The sequence below is a fragment of the Triticum aestivum genome, chromosome 2B, assembly GCF_018294505.1.
Source record: "Triticum aestivum cultivar Chinese Spring chromosome 2B, IWGSC CS RefSeq v2.1, whole genome shotgun sequence".
NCBI lineage: Eukaryota > Viridiplantae > Streptophyta > Magnoliopsida > Poales > Poaceae > Triticum > Triticum aestivum.
The window spans coordinates 26,986,487-27,005,331 of NC_057798.1; the positions used below are offsets into that span (position 1 = coordinate 26,986,487).

The 18,845-nt window shown below is 50.4% G+C and overlaps 1 protein-coding gene across 1 annotated transcript; it reads left to right on the forward strand.

Moving 5' to 3' along the window:
• The first annotated feature begins 13,851 nt into the window (after positions 1-13,851).
• On the forward strand, positions 13,852-16,693 carry LOC123043234 (verprolin). The gene is made up of 2 exons (XM_044465616.1): positions 13,852-14,491; positions 14,587-16,693. The coding sequence occupies exons 1-2, from the start codon at positions 14,260-14,262 to the stop codon at positions 16,326-16,328; spliced, it is 1,974 nt and encodes a 657-aa protein (XP_044321551.1). The 5' UTR covers positions 13,852-14,259; the 3' UTR covers positions 16,329-16,693.
• The last annotated feature ends 2,152 nt before the right edge of the window (positions 16,694-18,845 follow it).

Consider the following 18,845-nt stretch of genomic DNA (forward strand, 5'->3'; position numbering starts at 1 on the left):
ACGCAAACACCAAATAACAATTATTTAGGTTTAACACCAATCTCGATGGTAGAGGGAGCGTGCGATGCTTGATCACATCAACCTTGGAAACACTCCCAACACGTATCGTCAGCTCACGTTTAGCTAGTCTCCGTTTATTCTGTAGCTTTTATTTCGAGTTACTAACACTTAGCAACCGAACCGGTATCTAATACCCTGGTGCTACTAGGAGTACTAGTAAAGTACACATTAACACAATGTATATCCAATATACTCCTATCGACCTTGCCAGCCTTCTTATCTACCAAGTATCTAGGGTAATTCTGCTCCAGTGGCTGTTCCCCTTATTACAGAAGCACTTAGTCTCGAGTTTGGGTTCAACCTTGGGTTTCTTCACTGGAGCAGCAACTGATTTGCCGTTTCATGAAGTGTCCCTTCTTGCCCTTGCCCTTCTTGAAACTAGTGGTTTCACCAACCATCAACAATTGATGCTCCTTCCTGATTTCTACTTTCGCGGTGTCCAACATCATGAATACCTCAAGGATCATCATATCTATCCCTGATATGTTATAGTTCATCACGAAGCTCTAGCAGCTTGGTGGCAATGACTTTGGAGAAACATCACTATCTCATCTGGAAGATCAACTCCCACTCGATTCAAGTGATTGTCGCACTCAGACAATCTGAGCACAAGCTCAACGATTGAGCTTTTCTCCCTTAGTTTGCAGGCTAAGAAAATCGTCGGAGGTCTTATACCTCTTGACGTGGGCACGAGCCTGAAATCCCAATTTCATCCCTCGAAACATCTCATATGTTCCGCGATGTTTCGAAAACGTCTTTGGTGCCTCAACTCTAAACCGTTTAACTGAACTATCACGTAGTTATCAAAACGTGTAGGTCCGATGTTCGCGACATCCACAGACGACGATTGGGGTTCAGCACACTAAGCGGTGCATTAAGGACATAAGCTTTCTACTGTCCGCATAATCGCTACTGTCAACTTTCAACTATATTTTCTCTAGGAACATATTTAAACAGTGGAACTAAAGCGCGAGCTTACGACATAATTTGCAAAGATCTTTTGACTCTGTTCAGGATAATTAAGTTCATCTCATAAACTCCCACTCAGATAGACATCCCTCTAGTCATCTAAGTGATTACATGATCCGAGTCAACTAGGCCGTGTCCGATCATCACGTGAGACGGACTAGTCATCATCGGTGAACATCTTCATGTTGATCGTATCTACTATACGACTCATGCTCGACTTTTCGGTCTCTTGTGTTCCGAGGCCATGTCTGTACATGCTAGGCTCGTCAAGTTAACTTAAGTGTTTCGCGTGTGTCAATCTGGCTTACACCCGTTGCATGTGAACGTAAGAATCTATCACACCCGATCATCACGTGGTGCTTCGAAACGACGAACTTTCGCATCGGTGCACAGTTAGGGGGAACACTTTCTTGAAATTTTAATGAGGGGTCATCTTATTTACTACCGTTGTTCTAAGCAAATAAGATGCATAAACATGATAAACATCACATGCAATCAAATAGTGACATGATATGGCCAATATTATTTTGCTCCTTTTTGATCTCCATCTTCGGGGCTCCATGATCATCATCGTCACCGGCATGACACCATGATCTCCATCATCATGATCTCCATCATCGTGTCTTCATGAAGTTGTCTCGCCAACTATTACTTCTACTACTATGGCTACCGGTTAGCAATAAAGTAAAGTAATTACATGGCGTTGTTCAATGACACGCAGGTCATACAATAAATAAAGACAACTCCTATGGCTCCTGCCGGTTGTCATACTCATCGACATGCAAGTCGTGATTCCTATTACATTAACATGATCAATCTCATACATCACATATATCATTCATCACATTCTTCTTGGCCATATCACATCAGATAGCATACCCTGCAAAAACAAGTTAGACATCCTCTAATTGTTGTTTGCATGTTTTACGTGGCTGCTATGGGTTACTAGCAAGAACGTTTCTTACCTACGCAAAACCACAACGTGATATGTCAATTGCTATTTACCCTTCATAAGGACTCTTTTCATCGAATCCGTTCCGACTAATGTGGGAGAGACTGGCACCCGCTAGCCACCTTATGCACCAAGTGCATGTCAGTCGGTGGAACCTGTCTCACGTAAGTGTACGTGTAAGGTCGGTCCGGGCCGCTTCATCCCACAATACCATCGAAACAAGATTGGACTAATAACGGTAAGCATATTGAACAAAATCAACGCCCACAACAACTTGTGTTCTACTCGTGCAAAGAATCTATGCAATAGACCTAGCTCATGATGCCACTATTGGGGAACGTAGCAGAAATTCAAAAAATTTCCTACGTGTCACCAAGATCTATCTATGGAGAAACCAGCAACGAGGGGAAGAAGAGTGCATCTACATACCCTTGTAGATCGCTAAGCGGAAGCGTTCAAGAGAACGGGGTTGAAGGAGTCGTACTCGTCGTGATCCAAACCACTGGAGATCCTAGTGCCGAACGGACGGCACCTCCGCGTTCAACACACGTACAGCCCGGTGACGTCTCCCATGCCTTGATCCAGCAAGGAGAGAGGGAGAGGTTGAGGAAGACTCCATCCAGCAGCAGCACAACGGTGTGGTGGTGGTGGAGGAGCATGGCAATCCTGCAGAGCTTCGCCAAGCACCGCGGGAGACGAGGAGGAAGAGAGGTAGGGCTGCGCCTTGAGGGAGAGGTTCTCGTGTCCCTGGCAGCCCCAAAACCCCCACTATTTATAGGAGGAAGGGAGGTGGCTGTGCCCCCATCTAGGGTTCCCACCCAAGGGGTGCGGCAGCCCTAGATGGGACTTGGAGGGGGCGGCCAAGAGGGGGAGAGAGGGGGCGTGCCCTAGGGTGGGCCTATAGGCCCATCAGCGCCTAGGGTTTCCCCTCTCCCCTCCTAGCTGCGCCTTGGGCAAGGGTGGGAGGCACACCAGCCCACTCTGGGGCTGGTCCCTTTCCACTCTAGGCCCATGCAAGCCTCCGGTGCTGGTGTCCCCTCCCGGTGGACCCCGGAACCCTTCTGGTGGTCCCGATACATTACCGGTGACCCCCGAAACACTTCCGGTGGCCAAAACCTCACTTCCTATATATTATTCTTTACCTCCGGACCATTCCGGAATTCCTCGTGACGTCCAGGATCTCATCCGGGACTCCGAACAACATTCGGTAACCACATACAAACTTCCTTTATAACCCTAGCGTCATCAAACCTTAAGTGTGTAGACCCTACGGGTTCGGGAATCATGTAGACATGACCGAGACGTTCTCCGGTCAATAACCAACAGCGGGATCTAGATACCCATGTTGGCTCCCACATGTTCCACGATGATCTCATCGGATGAACCACGATGTCAAGGACTCAATCGATCCCGTATACAATTCCCTTTGTCTAACGGTATTGTACTTGCCCGAGATTCGATCGTCGGTATACCAATACCTTGTTCAATCTCGTTACCGGCAAGTCTCTTTACTCGTTCCGTAACACATCATCCCGTGATCAACCCCTTGGTCACATTGTGCACATTATGATGATGTCCTACCGAGTGGGCCCAGAGATACCTCTCCATTTACACGGAGTGACAAATCCCAGTCTCGATTCGTGCCAACCCAACAGACACTTTCGGAGATACCTGTAATGCACCTTTATAGCCACCCAGTTACGTTGTGACGTTTGGTACACCCAAAGCCTTCCTACGGTATCCGGGAGTTGCACAATCTCATGGTCTAAGGAAAATATACTTGACATTAGAAAAGCTTTAGCATACGAACTACACGATCTTTGTGCTAGGCTTAGGATTGGGTCTTGTCCATCACATCATTCCACTAATGATGTGATCCCGTTATCAATGACATCCAATGCCCATGGTTAGGAAACTGTAACCATCTATTGATCAACGAGCTAGTCAATCGAGGCTTACTAGGGACATGGTGTTGTCTATGTACCCACACATGTATCTGAGTTTCCTATCAATATAATTATAGCATGGATAATAAACGATTATCATGAACAAGGAAATATAATAATAATAACCAATTTATTATTGCCTCTAGGGCATATTTCCAACAGCGTGGAGCGCGTATCGCGACACTACGGCCCGAAGGGGCGACGCAGCAGCGACGCATAGGTCAATGCAGCCACGAGGAGAACCACGGGGCAGCGGCGCTGTGGCCCGACGGGGCGATGCAACGGCAGCCCAATGCTCGATTAGTGGAGAGGCGCGCTGAACTCGGGGACGATCTTCACGGGACTTGTGGAGGCGCGCGTAACCGACGGGCCAGGTCGATCGCGCGGCGTAGATGAGGCAGATCGCCGCCGCGAGCGGGTGATCAAGCCGATCACGCGCAAGGTCGGGGATGCTGCTCGCTGGAGGTGTGGTGGCCGCGGAGTCCGAGATGAAGTTGGCGACGACGGACGGCGTGAGACATCGTGCGGACGAGCTTGTCAGCACCGGCTCTCGGGCTGCCAAAGCAACACCGGCGCCCGGGCAGCGAGGCCCGAGCGACCAACGGAGCAGCGGCGCCCGAGTTGAGGCAGCCGACAAGCCTGACGCAGCCGAGGACGAGGCCGACGAGGTAGACCGCTGGGCCGCCGTGCAGACGCAATGGAGGCGGGTGATGTGGATTACTGGGCGGGCCAGCACGCGAGCGACGACTATGATTGGCCGTCGCATGGCGCGTGGCCGCCGGATCGGGGCGATGCAGGTGTCCCGGTCGGAACAGGGCGGTGACGGCCGGCGCTGGGCGACAGGCGGACCGACGTGCAGACGACGGCTGGCCCTAACGGGCCGCCTCGGCGTGCGTGGCTGCCGGGTCAGAGGAGAGACCGGCTGGTTGCGCCGAGGTCGAAGTAGAGGCGCTCGGTGTTGACAGCGGCGGCGGGCGACGCAAACCGATCAAGCATAGATCGGAAAAGAAAAAAGAAAAACACCGATCAAAACGACCGGCGAGAGAGCGAAAAAATCCAGACCAAGGGCTCGGGAAAAGACTCTCTAGGGCAGCCGGCCAACACGGCCGGCGGACGAACCCTAGGTATGGGCGGCGCGGCCCCCGGCGGCGGTCATGGAGGCCGACCGCCCCGGGGGCGGCACGCTGGTGCGGAAGCGGTGACAACTAGGGTTTACGATCGAGATAAGGCTGATACCATGTTAGAAGGGAGAGAGGGTTTTGGTGGAATAGTTGTTGTATTGCTTGAGCCTCGTGAGCATATATATAGGAGTACATGATCTACTTGGAATACAAGGCAAGCTAGAATATTTCCTAGTCTAACCTATGTTTCCTAATACAATCACGTTGCTCAACACTCACCAATATTACAAAACACTGAAACATTTCAGAAGAAATTGATTTAAGCGGGATAACATAATTACCGCCGATGGGTCTCTCCCCGAAGCAGCTAGTGGAGCAGGGCAAGAAGCAGACCTTCCTGTTAGGCAAGGAAATAATGAGTACCAGGAATATAAATGCAAGAGCATATGTTTTCATAGGTGGCAAATTACACCTACAGTGTAGCGTAGCATTAATGAAACCAATTATAACAACAGCATAGCATTAGTGAAAACTTGAAATGCAACGGTAGTAGCGTTTGGCTGGCACAAACTAGAATGCAGGAACAGGACATGTATGAAACTTGAGATTGTGGGAAAATAGTAAAACTTGTTGCTCTTCATTTATTTATTTGCTGTGTGAAATTTTCAGCAAAATAAAAAGGCAACAGACAAGGTCAATTGCTCTGCATCTAGTTCTTTCTACAACATCTGCAGACTATACAGAGATCAGTTCTACTATATGTTCTCTTTGGCTTACTTTTAAGTGTACTTGCATGTTGTAGCCTCAACTTGCAAGCATCACTGATCCAAGTTTGGTTTTGGTCACCAGATTGGGCCAGTGCTATGCCTTCCTAAATGTGATCACTTCTCATGGACACAGATTTGCATCAACCAGGAATGTAATCATAGACAGAACACCGGCACAAAACAACACGAGCGGAACTGAAGCATTTGAAAAACAACAGCAGTGGTTTGTGGCATTTCATATGGAGAACACTTGCTGATAGCACATTAAGTACCCCCACCAAATGTTAAACAAAACACACTACCTCTACCTGATGATTTGCGTCTAGTGCACACACACATTTAAATAACCACAAGGTAGTCCTAGCTAGTAGTACATTGGCATAAGCAAAGCCAAAATAATTAGGTCACAACTATTAGGAATGCTTTAAGTTCATACTTTTGGCTAAACAATGTTTAATCAACTTCATAGTCAATGTAGCTCCTATTTACTTCAGGGTTTTTGTCAGTTGCTCGAAGCGGTGCCTTGTCTTGGTTAGGTCTTGATATCGTTGGTGGATGTCTGTTAGATGCCGAGATGTAAGAACCCCCCTTCACATTCATCCGTAGTGGTGGCTGTGTACATGGTGTCTAGCGGGTTTGAAAGGGCTCTGTTTTTTGAACTAAAATATTCAGATATCACAAAAAGTAACCGCCCGGTGTACTAGATTGTTAGAACATGTTTGCTCCTGTCAAAACATTGGTTGTGGGTAAGAAGTTTGTAATTTTCATGAAACTGTACCTAACTGAATTTTTTGACAGTAGCTAACTGTATTTTTGGACTGTTAGTAACTGAATTTTTCGACAGTGTGTGTGTACATTAGTTGATTTATAAAAGTTAGGAAATTTAAGTAGTTTGCTTGCTGCTATTGTGGGAGTAGGAAGTGTTAATTGAAGAGCCAGCAATTAGATTCATCATTTGTGACTGGACATGACAGAATATTAATAGAAATGTACAAGAGTCTTAAATGAAGTTGTGCATTGTAAACTGAATTTATTTTGGCTGTGTAAATTATAGATCTCTGCTATTTTTGGCAGTTTGGTACTGTAGATGCATGCTGTTTTTGGCACTTTGAAGTGAACATCTTATCTGTTTTAAGCACTGTTAACTGAAGATTTTCTCTGAATTGTAGGTGATTTTGATGGCCAACTCACAGTAGAGATTCATCACAAAGGATTATTCTCTGGAACTGACAACAATAGGAGCTACATTGACTATCACAAATTCAGTTAACACTTCATATGAAACCCCAGGCCAGAAAAATTTGGTGAACATAATTTTTTTCCCAGTAAAATTCTTCTAGTTCTACGACATAAAGAACTGTTGACACAACACTGCATCAGTTCAGTTTCATCCTTTCTATACAATCTTGAAATACAGTGGAGAGAGGAACTCAAACGCATCAATTTGGCACAAAAATTTTACCCAATCTTGGCGCAGCAGAAAGAAAGGCAGCAGGACAGCAGCAGCACTGCATAGCAGTCAGGAACGGCGGCCGCCGGCCGGGGCCCGGGGCTGAGGCAGGGATGGTGACTCTGGTCGCTGGTCAGCGAGGTTAGGAACAAGCGCCGCGCGGAGCAGCCAGGAGGAGCAGCGTAGGGCGGCAGCGGGTGGGGCAGGGGGGACGAGGAGGGCGGGTGGCAGACAGCGGGCGGAAGGGTGGAGATGGAGGAAGGAGGAAGGAGGACAGGTACCTGGGCGGGCGCGGCCGGTCGCCGGAGGGGTCGGGGTCGGGGTCGGCGAAGGGGTCGGGGTCGGGGTCCGAGCTCGTCCGGGTCCTCGTAGTCGAAGAGGAAGACGACGACGGTCCTCCTGGGTGCCTCGGTTGGTCGTGGGGAGGCCGGCGGCCACGTGCTTCACGGGTCGGTGGCGTTCGCCGTCCTGCACCCCGTGCGGTCGTGGCGGTGGGATGGTTGCGGGTCGGCGGCGGGATGGTTGGGGGCCGCGGCGGCTTGCTATCCGGTGGGCGACGGAGGAGCTGCAATTGTGGGGGGCGCGGGGGCGACGGCGTCATGGGTCGGGGCTGCGGGGGGGGGGGGGAGTGGATCTGGCGAGAGGGAGGGGGTGCGCCATTAGTATGTTTTTTATAGCAATGGCCACCCCGAGTGGTGCGCCATTAGAAATCTTTTTTTAGATAGCAATGGCGCACCACCCGAGCGGTGCGCCATTAGTATGTTTTTTTATTATTTTTTGTTGCATCTAATATTTTTTTAGAAAACGAATATGAATATGAAACAGTAATATTTAAAAAAACAGTAATATATTTTTAAAAAATATCATCAAATTTGTTATTTGAAAATATTTATGAATATGAAAAAATATCATCAAATTTGTTATTTGAAAATATCATCAAATTTGTTATTTGAAAATATAATCAAATTTGTTTTTTTAGTTGCATTCATTTGTGAATTGGTAAACCATTACTGGGGAGGGTGCGGGGGGTCGGCGGCGGTGGTGGAGAGGGGGAGGGTGCGGGGGGTGCTCGAAGACGGTGGAGCGGGCCGGGGAGGGTGCGGGGGGTCGGCGGCGGCGGTGAAGCGGGGGAGGGTGCGGTGGGTCATCGGCGGTGGTGTAGCGGGGGAGGGTGCGGGGGGATCTAGATCGAGATGGAGATGGAGGGGGATAGCGATCGAGATGGAGGGGGATCGAGATCAAGATGTAGAGGGATCGAGATCGAGTGTCCTCATGAATATTCAATATTTTTTCATACTGAATATGAAAAAAATATCATCAAATTTGAAAAAATATTCATGAATTCAAAAAGTTTCCATGAAATTTAAAAATACTCATGAGTTCAAAATGTGCCCATGAAATACAATCGAGAAATGAAGGCTACAATTAAATACAATCGATCTTAGCTAGCTATCTGTTCACAATCTTCTTGCCCTCATTTTTCGTAAATGGAGTTCTTCTCTTGAACGGGCGTCCTTTAAGTAGGGTGGTCCTGCTTCTTCTTGTGGTGTATGCTGGTACTTCATCGTCGTCGTCATATTCCATCTTCGCGTCGCCGTACTTGTCGAAGTCTTGCTCACTGGCGACTCCATCCATTCTGATGATCTTCCTTTTGCCTCTCCTCACGACAACACGACTGGGTTTTGACGGGTCGGTAATGAAGAAGCATTGGTCCACTTGGGAAGCCAGTACCCATGGCTCATTTTTCGCGGTGACGTTTGCGCCCGCGGTCTTGGATTTGGCTTCGGGTATAACCATAGTGGTGAAATACCGGTCTTCTTTTATGACGCTCTTAGCCCATCTGACACGGAACATCGGGACCTTCTCCCCAGTGTAGCTCAGCTCCTAGATCTCCTCGATCCTTCGGTAGTATCTGTCCTTGTCGTTACCGGTGTAGGATTCCATCGTTACCCCGGAGTTCTAATAACCATCGCTCTTCATGTCCTTTCCCTCGGTGTAGAATGTGTAGCCGTTGATATCGTACGCCTCATACGTCATCAGGTTGTGCTCGACCCCTGTGACAAGGCGAATATGAGTTGTTCTTCCGCGGAAGAATCCTCATGTAAAGGGTATGACAGAAGCTTCTGCTTGAACCAATGCATGAAACATGAGTTGTGCTCTTTGATTATATCTCCGTCCGTCCTCTGTTGGCCTCGCTCATTGTACGTCTTCTCAATAAAGGTTTTGTGCTCTACCACCCAAGGATCGACCACGTCTATGTGTTGTAGCGCGACTAGGTTTGCTCTTTCAAAGTCGGCGAGTCGACCCTCGAAGTCGACATGCATTTCGCGGCGACCCTCACGGTGACCCCATCCAGCGAGCCTGCCGAGGTGCCTGTTGACGGGCAGACCAACGGGGTTCTCGATGCCTAGATAATTCGTGCAGTAGGACATGCACTCTTCGGTTAGAAAGCCCCTGGCTATACTTCCCTCTGGACGTGACATGTTGAGAACGTATCCTTTGATGACACCAATCATCCTTTCGAACGGCATCATGCATTGCAGGAACGTCGGCCCGAGTTGGATGATATCCTCCACGATATGGACCAGCAGATGCATCATAACATCGAAGAATGCGGGCGGGAAGTACATCTCAAGCTCGCATAGTATCACCACGATCTCTTCCTGTAGCCTTCTGAGTTGCCTCACGCCAACCGACTTCCGAGAGATGGCGTCGAAAAAGTTCCATAGGCCAAATAGCGTTTCACGGACGTGCGCGTCCATGATCTCACAGATTGCAACTGGAAGTATCTGCATCATCAGCATGTAACAGTCGTGAGACTTCATCCCGCTGAACTTCTACTTCGCTGAGTCTAGGTATTTGCTTATCTTCCCCGCATAACCGTAAGGAAGTTTTACTCCTACGAGGCAGGTGAAAAACTGATCGATCTCCTCCCGACTTAGAGTGAAGCACGCGGGAGGGAAGTCATTTCCGGTCTTCTTGGCCTTTTTGCCTTTGCGACGACTTTCCGTGTCCTACTTCGCCTCATCATCATCATCATTAGCGTGAAGCTCCTCCCAGATGCCCATTGATTTCAAGTCTGCCCTTGCTTTCGGCCCATCTTTGGTCCTCTCTGGCATGTTGAGCAGGGTACCAAGCAGACTCTCGCACACGTTCTTCGTGATATGCATGAATCAAGGCTGTGAGGCACACGGTGGATCTTCCAGTACGGCAAGTCCCAGAAAACAGACCTCATTTTCCATACCTTCAGTAGCGGCTCTGGCGCCTTTCGCTTCTTTCCCGGCTGTGCTTCTTTCCCGGTAGTGGGCAGTCTTTCCAATTATTCAACAGCTTGTCTATTTCCTCGCCGATCCTCGTAAGCGGGCGTCTTCGGGGTTCGGTTTCACCATCAAACAGCTCCTTGCGTTTCCTCCATGAGTCATTGTCGCGAAGCCACATTCGATGTCCCATGAACACGGTTTTCGAAGACCCGGGATCTCTATCTAGCTGGCGATACATTGTGTCATCCATGCACCTGACGCATCCAGAAAATCTGTGGACCATCTACCCTGCGACATATCCGTAACCGAGATAGTCGTGCACCGTCGTGAGCAGTGCGGCTCTCATAGGGAAATATTCTTTATCTACAGCGTCCCACGTATTGGTTGGCGTTTTCCACAGCGTGTCTAGCTCCTATTTTAGCAGCCCCAGATACAGATTGATTTCGTTCCCTGGTTGTTTCGGCCCTTCAATTAGCATACTCATGTGAATGTACTTCCTCTTCATGCACAACCAGGGGGGAAGGTTGTACATCCACACAAACGCAGGCCAGGTGCTATGTGTGCTTCTCTGGCTGCCAAACGGATTGACTCCATCGGTGCTTGCGCCCAGCACGATGTTTCTTGGATCCTTCCCAAATTCTGGGTGTTCGAAGTTCAACGCTTGCCACTGGCTCCCATCCTTAGGGTGACTTAGCATCTTGTCTTTTTAATTTATCTCCGGATCATTTGCGTTATCTTCTCACTTCTTCTCCTCCCTATCCGCGTGCCAATGCAGGAGCTTTGCTACCTTAGGGTCCACGAAATATCGCTGCAGACGAGTGATCGGAAAGTACCACACCACTTTTCGAGGAGCTTTCTTCCTCTTCTTGTATCGAGTGACGCCGCACACCGGACATATGGTAGACTCCGTGTGCTCGTCCCGATAAATGATGCAATTGTTCGTGCACACATGGTATTTCACGTGCGGTAAATCCAGAGGACACACGATTTTCTTCGCCTCCTCGAAACTGGTCGCGCACTTGTTCCCCTTGGGAAGACGTTCGTGCCAGAATGACATGTTCTCGTTGAAGCATGTGTCGGTCATTTTGTGTTTTACCTTCATCTTCAGAGCCATGAGCGTTACTTTCAGGCGGGTATCCTTGGGCCTGCATCCTTCATACAATGGAGTAACCGCGTCTATCTCCAGTTGATCCAGCTTGGATTTCTCTCGGGCGGCAGCTCTTGCGTTATCCGTCTGCTTGAGAAGCAGCTCTTGAATATGAGGGTCCTGCACCCAGCCCATCGATGGTCCATCGTCGTCTGCTCGGGCATCTTCATCTTCATGATCATGCCCTTCGTCTGCTCCGGCATCTTCCTCATCATCATGTCCGGCATCTTCTACATGATGACTGTGTACTGCATCTACTTCATGATCATGTCCTGGAGATTCTTTGTCTTCTCGCCCGCCCTCGCCGCAGTTGTCTTGCTGCCCTTCCTTAATTCTTGCTCGGCCTCCATGGACGACTTCATAATCATCTTCATCACCTTGCCACCGATAGCCATCCATGAAACCACGCAAGAGCAGGTGGTCCCACACCTATACGGAATCAGGGTCCATAAGGCTCCTCAGCTTGCATCTTCGACACGGACATCTTATCTCCATCTCGTTCTTTTGAAGCATCTCGGCATTCGCGGAGCTCAAAACCCTATTCACGATGCCTTCGGTCATCGTGCGGACCATGGTCGCCTGCGGGGTAGAGCAAAACGATATTTTAGAACCAAGAAAAAATTGGCATGACTTTGCCTGAAAATAGGACCAAAAAGAATGCATAGTGCCAAAATTCTCGCCGAAACGGAAATGAATCAATACTCCGGCAAAATATTGACAACTATCGCATTTCAAATACCGGTACCTGCAAACACAAACATATATGCAACACCACAAACATATGCAACACCACAAACATTGGCACACTCTTTGGCTGGTGCACCATTACTAGTTAACTGTAACCTGGTGCACCATTAGTATTTTAGGGAAATAAAAAAATTGTTACTTGTGGCGCACCGTGTGTCTGGTGCGCCATTAGTGGCCATATCATCTATAGCCCTTTTCCTAGTAGTGGTGGCATCGGGCTCGGAGTCGAAGAAAAACGGCGGCATGCATCGCAACCTGTCGAGTGTTATGAAGTGGAGTGCCTGCCATGAAAGCAAAGGTTGTTGTATTAGCCCTCAGGGCCGAGGTCGCGGAAGTGAAGTCGCACATCGTCGTAGAGCTGTTAGGGTGAACGGCGTCCCCTGATGTTGCAACCGCGTCGTGGAGGTTCGGGCTCCGACCACGAGGGGTCTATCCTGGACCCCACCTCGACCGACAGAGTCCACACCATAGGCTCCGATGAGTAAGAGTATGGCTTGGGAGATTGTGGTGGCTAGTGTCCCATGTGGGCCGTTCCGTGTCACATGTCCCACTCTTCCTCGCCAGCGATTGAACCTTCACTTTGCAGGTCTCACGGCCGTAGGACATGGGCACGAAAAGAAGTACAAGGACGGGTGCCGACGAAGATTACACTAGGTTTTATGTTGCATGTATAAAAAACAACAAAGCCTTTAGTCCCAAACAAGTTGGGGTAGGCTAGAGGTGAAACCCATAAGATCTCGCAACCAACTCATGGCTCTGGCACATGGATAGCAAGCTTCCACGCACCCCTGTCCATAGCTAGCTCTTTGTCGATACTCCAATCCTTCAGGTCTCTCTTAACGGACTCCTCCCATGTCAAAATCGGTCAACCCCGCCCTCTCTTGACATTCTCCGCATGCTTTAGCCGTCCGCTATGCACTGGAGCTTTTGTTACGCCCCAACGAAAATCTTTTGGGTTTCATCTCCATAAGAGTGGCTGAGTTTTTACGTTGGCTCGCCAAGCCTATCACAACCCTCCTCCTTTACCCGGGTTTGGGACCGGCTATGTTGAGACAACATAGGCGAAGTTTTTATGTTGCATGTATAATTGTGTAAATTTGAGATTGACTATGGAAAAGGACACTGAAGGGTAATCGGCCAGCGGACACGTCAAGATGAGCCCACGGATGTTTTAGAGAACAGATTTGCTGAGTGCGGCTGTGGAAGTGGTGTGAGTGATTTGAGGACAGATCAAGTGGTGCGTTTAAACAAAATGCCCACGGGGCCCACCGAGCAGGAGACCCATTTTTTGAAAAACAAACGGCATAGCAATAGGGAGAGTGACAGTCCAGCATAGGCGTGCATGGCAGCAGGAAGGATCGCCATCGGCCTCTCTGCATGATAACAACTTTCTCCTGTTACATAGTACATTGTCTTCTCCGGCCAGCAAACAATCACCCTGACCCCCATCCCCCGATGCACCACCACCACCATCCATCATCCATCATCCATCTCTCCGAGCTCTGACCTCCTCCCTCTCTGCAGCTGCTGCTGTTCTCTGCTCTGAAAACGATTTCACCTCCCACTACTTACTCTGAAATCCCGGGCCTCCGGGTTTCCCGGCCGGCCTCACTCGCTCTCTCTCCTCTCCTGTACTACTACTAGTAGCCGCCAGCCGGCCAGCGGCATCACTCTCTCCCGTAGCTCGCCTTAACTACCGCCTGACAGGCATCGCCCTCTCCCGTAGCTCCGTCTCAAACTTTCAAACTCCGCTCTGTTCCCTCCCACCACCACCAGCGCCAAGCAAAGCAACACCTCGTTGCACCCTTTCCATCGATCAATCAAGGCTAGATCGGGAGGCATGAAGTGGTACTCGCGGAGCCGCTCCGTGCCGGCCACGCCCAGGGGCCTCCCGGCCGACGCCATCGCCGGCGGCAACCCCGGCCCCGGCTGCATGTCCATGGTCCACTACCTCATCTTCGCCCCCGGCGCCGGCTGCGTCGGCCGCCCTCCCTCCAACGACTCCGCCGCCGCCGCCGTCGTCTCCGGCTCCCACAAGCTCAGCTCCTCCTCTCCCGCCTCCCACCAGAAAGGTGATTAGCCACTGCAGCAATTGCAATTGCGAGCTACTAGTCCGTAGAAACTGGTTTCATTTGGGTTGACACATCCGATCCATTTGCAAATGCAGGGCTGGAGGCGCCGAGGAACAGCCTGGAGCTGGACGCGGACCAGCTGCGGGACATCCAGATCGGCGTGCAGGTCGAGCCGGCCTTCGACGCGCTGGCGGTGGCCGGGAGGCGGAGCACCGGCAGCAGGGCCACCGCGCCGCCGTCCGAGGCCGGGACCCCGCGCACGCCCAGCCTCGTCGCGCGCCTCATGGGCATCGACGGCCTCCCCGACGACGCCTGCTCGCCGTCGCCAGGCCTCAAGAAGGGCACCAATAATCCCAAAGCGGCTGCGGCGGCCGTCAAGGAAAAGAAGAAGCGGGTCATCCCGGAGTCCATGAATCGGCAGCCGCTGCGGAGCCTCAGCTGCAACGTCGGCGCCGGCGACGCCAGGTCGCTCCCGGACACGCCGCGTGCGTCCGCCTCGTCAGCCAGGACGGCCTCCGCGTGGGACGTGGTGGACCGCCCGCGGCTGTCGTTGCAGGTGCTCAAGGAGAACGTGCTCGACCGGGCGGCGCAGTACATGTCCATGCCCACGTCGCCGACGTCGGCCAAGAAGAAGAAGGATAGGAGGGACGGGGACGCCGTGGGGCACCGGCGGAGGGACGCCAAGGAGCACGCGCGCGAGATCGTCAGGCAGGCCAAGGAGACCGTCACCAACCGCAAGTCCGGCGGCAAGCAGAAGCCGACGGCGGCGAGCGCCGGCAGCAACGACAAGGAGAACGCGATTCCGTTTGCGGTGGAGGACAAGAAGATGGTGGTGGTCCAAGCTCCAGCGACAGCAGGCTCCATCGTCGCACCGACCGCGCCGCCGACGCCGCAGGCCAAAGCACAAGCTGATCAGCAGCAGCCACACGCCCCGAGGCTCCCACCGCCCCCGCCGCCGATGCGCGCGAAGCCAACGCGGCCACCTCCTCCGCCACCGCCACCGGATCATCCAATTCCAACCACGTCGACCAGAGCGGCGCCGCTGTCGCCGCAGGCCGTCCTGTGCAAGCGCCCACCGGACGGGTGCGAGCGCTTCGCGACGCGGGTCAAGAAGCCGCCGGCCGAGACAACGATTGAAAAGGCGGCACCACCGTCGTCTCCCTCCGCAGTCGCAGGAGCCACCGCGCCGGCGGCGAGCTCGCACGCGCGCGTCGTCGACCAGCACCACCGCCGCAGATTACTTCTTCCCGCCGTGGCGTCCACATCGTCGTCGTCCTCGTCGCTGGAGGACGACCCTGAATACGGCTACCTGCGGACGGTGCTGGAGCGCGGCGGGTTCATGCGCGCAGTGCCGCCGCCGCACCGGCCGTTCAAGGGCCACTCCATGTCATCCCCGGTGGACCCGATCGTGTTCCACCTCCTGGAGCTGGACCTCCCCGCGGACGACGCCGACGACCGCCGCCAAGGCCCGCTCCGGCACCGGTGGAACCGGAAGCTCCTCTTCCACCTCACCCAAGAAATCATCGCCGACCTCCTCCACCTCGACGACCACAGCGCCTCCTCCTCAACAAGACCGCACGGGCCGGCGCTGCTATCCAAGTTATGGAGCACGGTGAAGGCGTTCCCGGCGGCGGACTGCAGGGTGGTGGGCGACATCGACGCGCTGGTGGCACTGGACCTGGACTCGGCGAGCGTGCGGGGGCTGGCGCAGCACCCGGCGGTGGCGGAGGAGGCCGGCGACGTGGCGGAGGACGTGGCGGAGCTGGTCCTGGACGCGCTCCTCAGGGAATCTCTCCCTCCGTCCCGGTCGCGGTCGCCGGCACGTGCGCCGAGGTAGCTAGCCGTTGGCGCAGTCGTGACGCCGGGTGACGTCGCCGGATCCCAACGGAATCAGCGGGGGACGGGCGGGCGCTGACACCCATGCGGCGGGCGGGCGTACGCTCCCCGGCAGGGCGGCCGTACCAACCGACCGCCGCTGTGGCTCCCTCAGATCACTGCTCGACGGCCGCGATGACGACGGGTGGCTCCGCCTTGGTGTGCGTGCGCATGGGCTTTTACTACTCCTGGTAGTAGTAGTTCTCCAAGAGTTACCATAGTTACTTTGTTTCTCTCTTTTTTCTCTCTCTTTTTAATTTGAGATTTCAGATGTACATAACGAACCATGAATCTCAACTTGTAATTTTGATCAACAGCATCATGATACATAACGTTCCCTTCTCTCATTTTCCTTTCGTACGAACCCTCGCCGATATTGGCCACCCACACTTGCGCGCCGACGAGCCGGAAATCGTCGTGTGAAGAATGCACAACTTTGCGAAAATGTCACTACAACCACAAGAATGTTTATCTCACAAGGAATGAGCTGAGTATGGCCAAATGAAGATTTCATGTTGATCCAAGAACTCAAACTGCAGCTTGGAAAACACCATAAAAGTATCGGATTGATGATGTTGGGGTACCATCGCCTAGGAAGGATGTCGACACAATCTGCTGATGCATATGCTAGATCCCTGCATGCACGCAATTGGAGTTTTGAATGTAGATCTCAACGGCCAGCATTGGACATCATAATGTGGGCAGCAGTGGTACCTTGTTCTGGTAGGGACAAAAGAGGCAGGGAGTATCAAGTAGGAGTATCAACATTAGTAGTAGTACTAGTACAGACTGGATCAGCATGCATGCTTGCTTTCAAAATCTCACCGGTAATCTCAGCAGTACTATATTAACTATCCCATCAGTACCTGCAGCATCATTTTTATATCCTTTCAAACTGAAACGGAGAGAGAGAGAGAGTGTGTGTGTGTTGCAAAGGATCAGCATCTTTGTGGGGAAATGGCACAAACCCTGATTATAAAATGTACAGACAGCAAACTCAAGGACTGTGAAAAGCAGAGAGATATTGTTTCTTGCGTAGTTTTCTTGCCGATGCTGAATCATTTGTACTTTTTCCATGGAATGTCTTTTCCCTGATTTGGATGGTTTAGTTTAGCTAGGGACTTGTGGCAATGCTTCAAACTGTTTGTTTCTGTCCCACATAGTACACGCCCCATTTGGTGTCATGCTTCTGTCTCTTTTGTGTTGGCCTCGGCCGCTGCATCTCAGGCGGTTAAAATTTGGATTCGCGTACATTCATTTGGCTGGAATGTGTAAGGGAATAAGTGCACTATACTTTATAAAATACCTCAATGTGTTTCTCTCATAATTTGGCTGGGTTTTTACTCCCTTTGTGTCGGTCGGGGATGAATTTGCCAATCGAAATGGGAATTAGAGTGAAAATAACAAGAGGCAAAATAGTAGATACTCAACGCCAATCGAAATGGAGTACTTCAATGTAAATGAATCATATTAAATATCTAGTGGAAAGAAGTGAAAATCAAGTGCAAATTGTGTTTCAAAGTTTCCACTGACTCTGGAAGGAATACAACATGTTGAGGAGGTGATGTTTTGTATACGAACATGCAAAAATATATATTCAAAGTTTAAAATAAAACTAGAAGGGTTGGGGCGCGCTTTGCTGCTCCGTTGGTGTTGTTGGGTGTTCATAATTTTTTACTCCCTCTGTTTCAAAGTATAAGGTGTGTTAGCTTTTTGGAAAGTCAAATCTCTTTGAGTGTTACCAAATTTATAAAGAAATATATCAATATTCATAATATCAAATCGGTGTAATTAGATTCATCATGGAACAAATTTCCATATTTTATTTATTTAGTATTGTGGATGCCGATATTTTTGGCTCTAAACTTGGTCAAAGTTTAAGAATTTTGACTTCTTAAAAAACTAATACATCTTATATCTTGAAACTGGGGGAGAATTTGTTTGGCGAGTAGGGGATATGATGGAATGCATTTTGTTTTTTAGTTATAATGAAATATTTGGTGGGCCGTTTGCGGAACGATTCTGTGTGATCTGTTAATCAACTCATACTTATGTGGTGAGATTTTTTGTGTCGGTGGCTGCATGTACTATATTGGTGCTACAGTGTCACATGTTAGTGCTTCTTTTTTATAAGTGGTGACATGGTGGATGGGATTGATATGTTTTTATAGGCTAGTTGTTGCCGATTGATTTGAAAAATCATTGGCCTAATCAAAATCGTGAACCAAATCCAAAATTGAATACCTCAATCAAATGGAAAAACCTTCAAAATTAGGGAGCATATTGAATTAAAAACAATGAATGAGAGCTCCTTGTGAAATTGCTGACCCAGACAAAATCGGGTGAGCCAATTCCAAATTGGAGATCTCAATTGAATGTGAGGCCTCTAAAATTGGGGAACATGATGTATTTATAGATAGATTCAGCCAGGAGGCATGGAAACTAATTTAATAATGAATAGACAAACAATACAATAACA

What these genes read in the sequence shown, in the direction of transcription:
- LOC123043234 (XM_044465616.1), top strand. Translation starts at nt 14,260, where the DNA reads ATGAAGTGGTACTCGCGGAGCCGCTCCGTGCCGGCCACGCCCAGGGGC. An exon ending in TCCCGCCTCCCACCAGAAAG is followed by an intron (nt 14,492 to 14,586) that starts GTGATTAGCCAC and finishes TTGCAAATGCAG; the next exon opens with GGCTGGAGGCGCCGAGGAAC.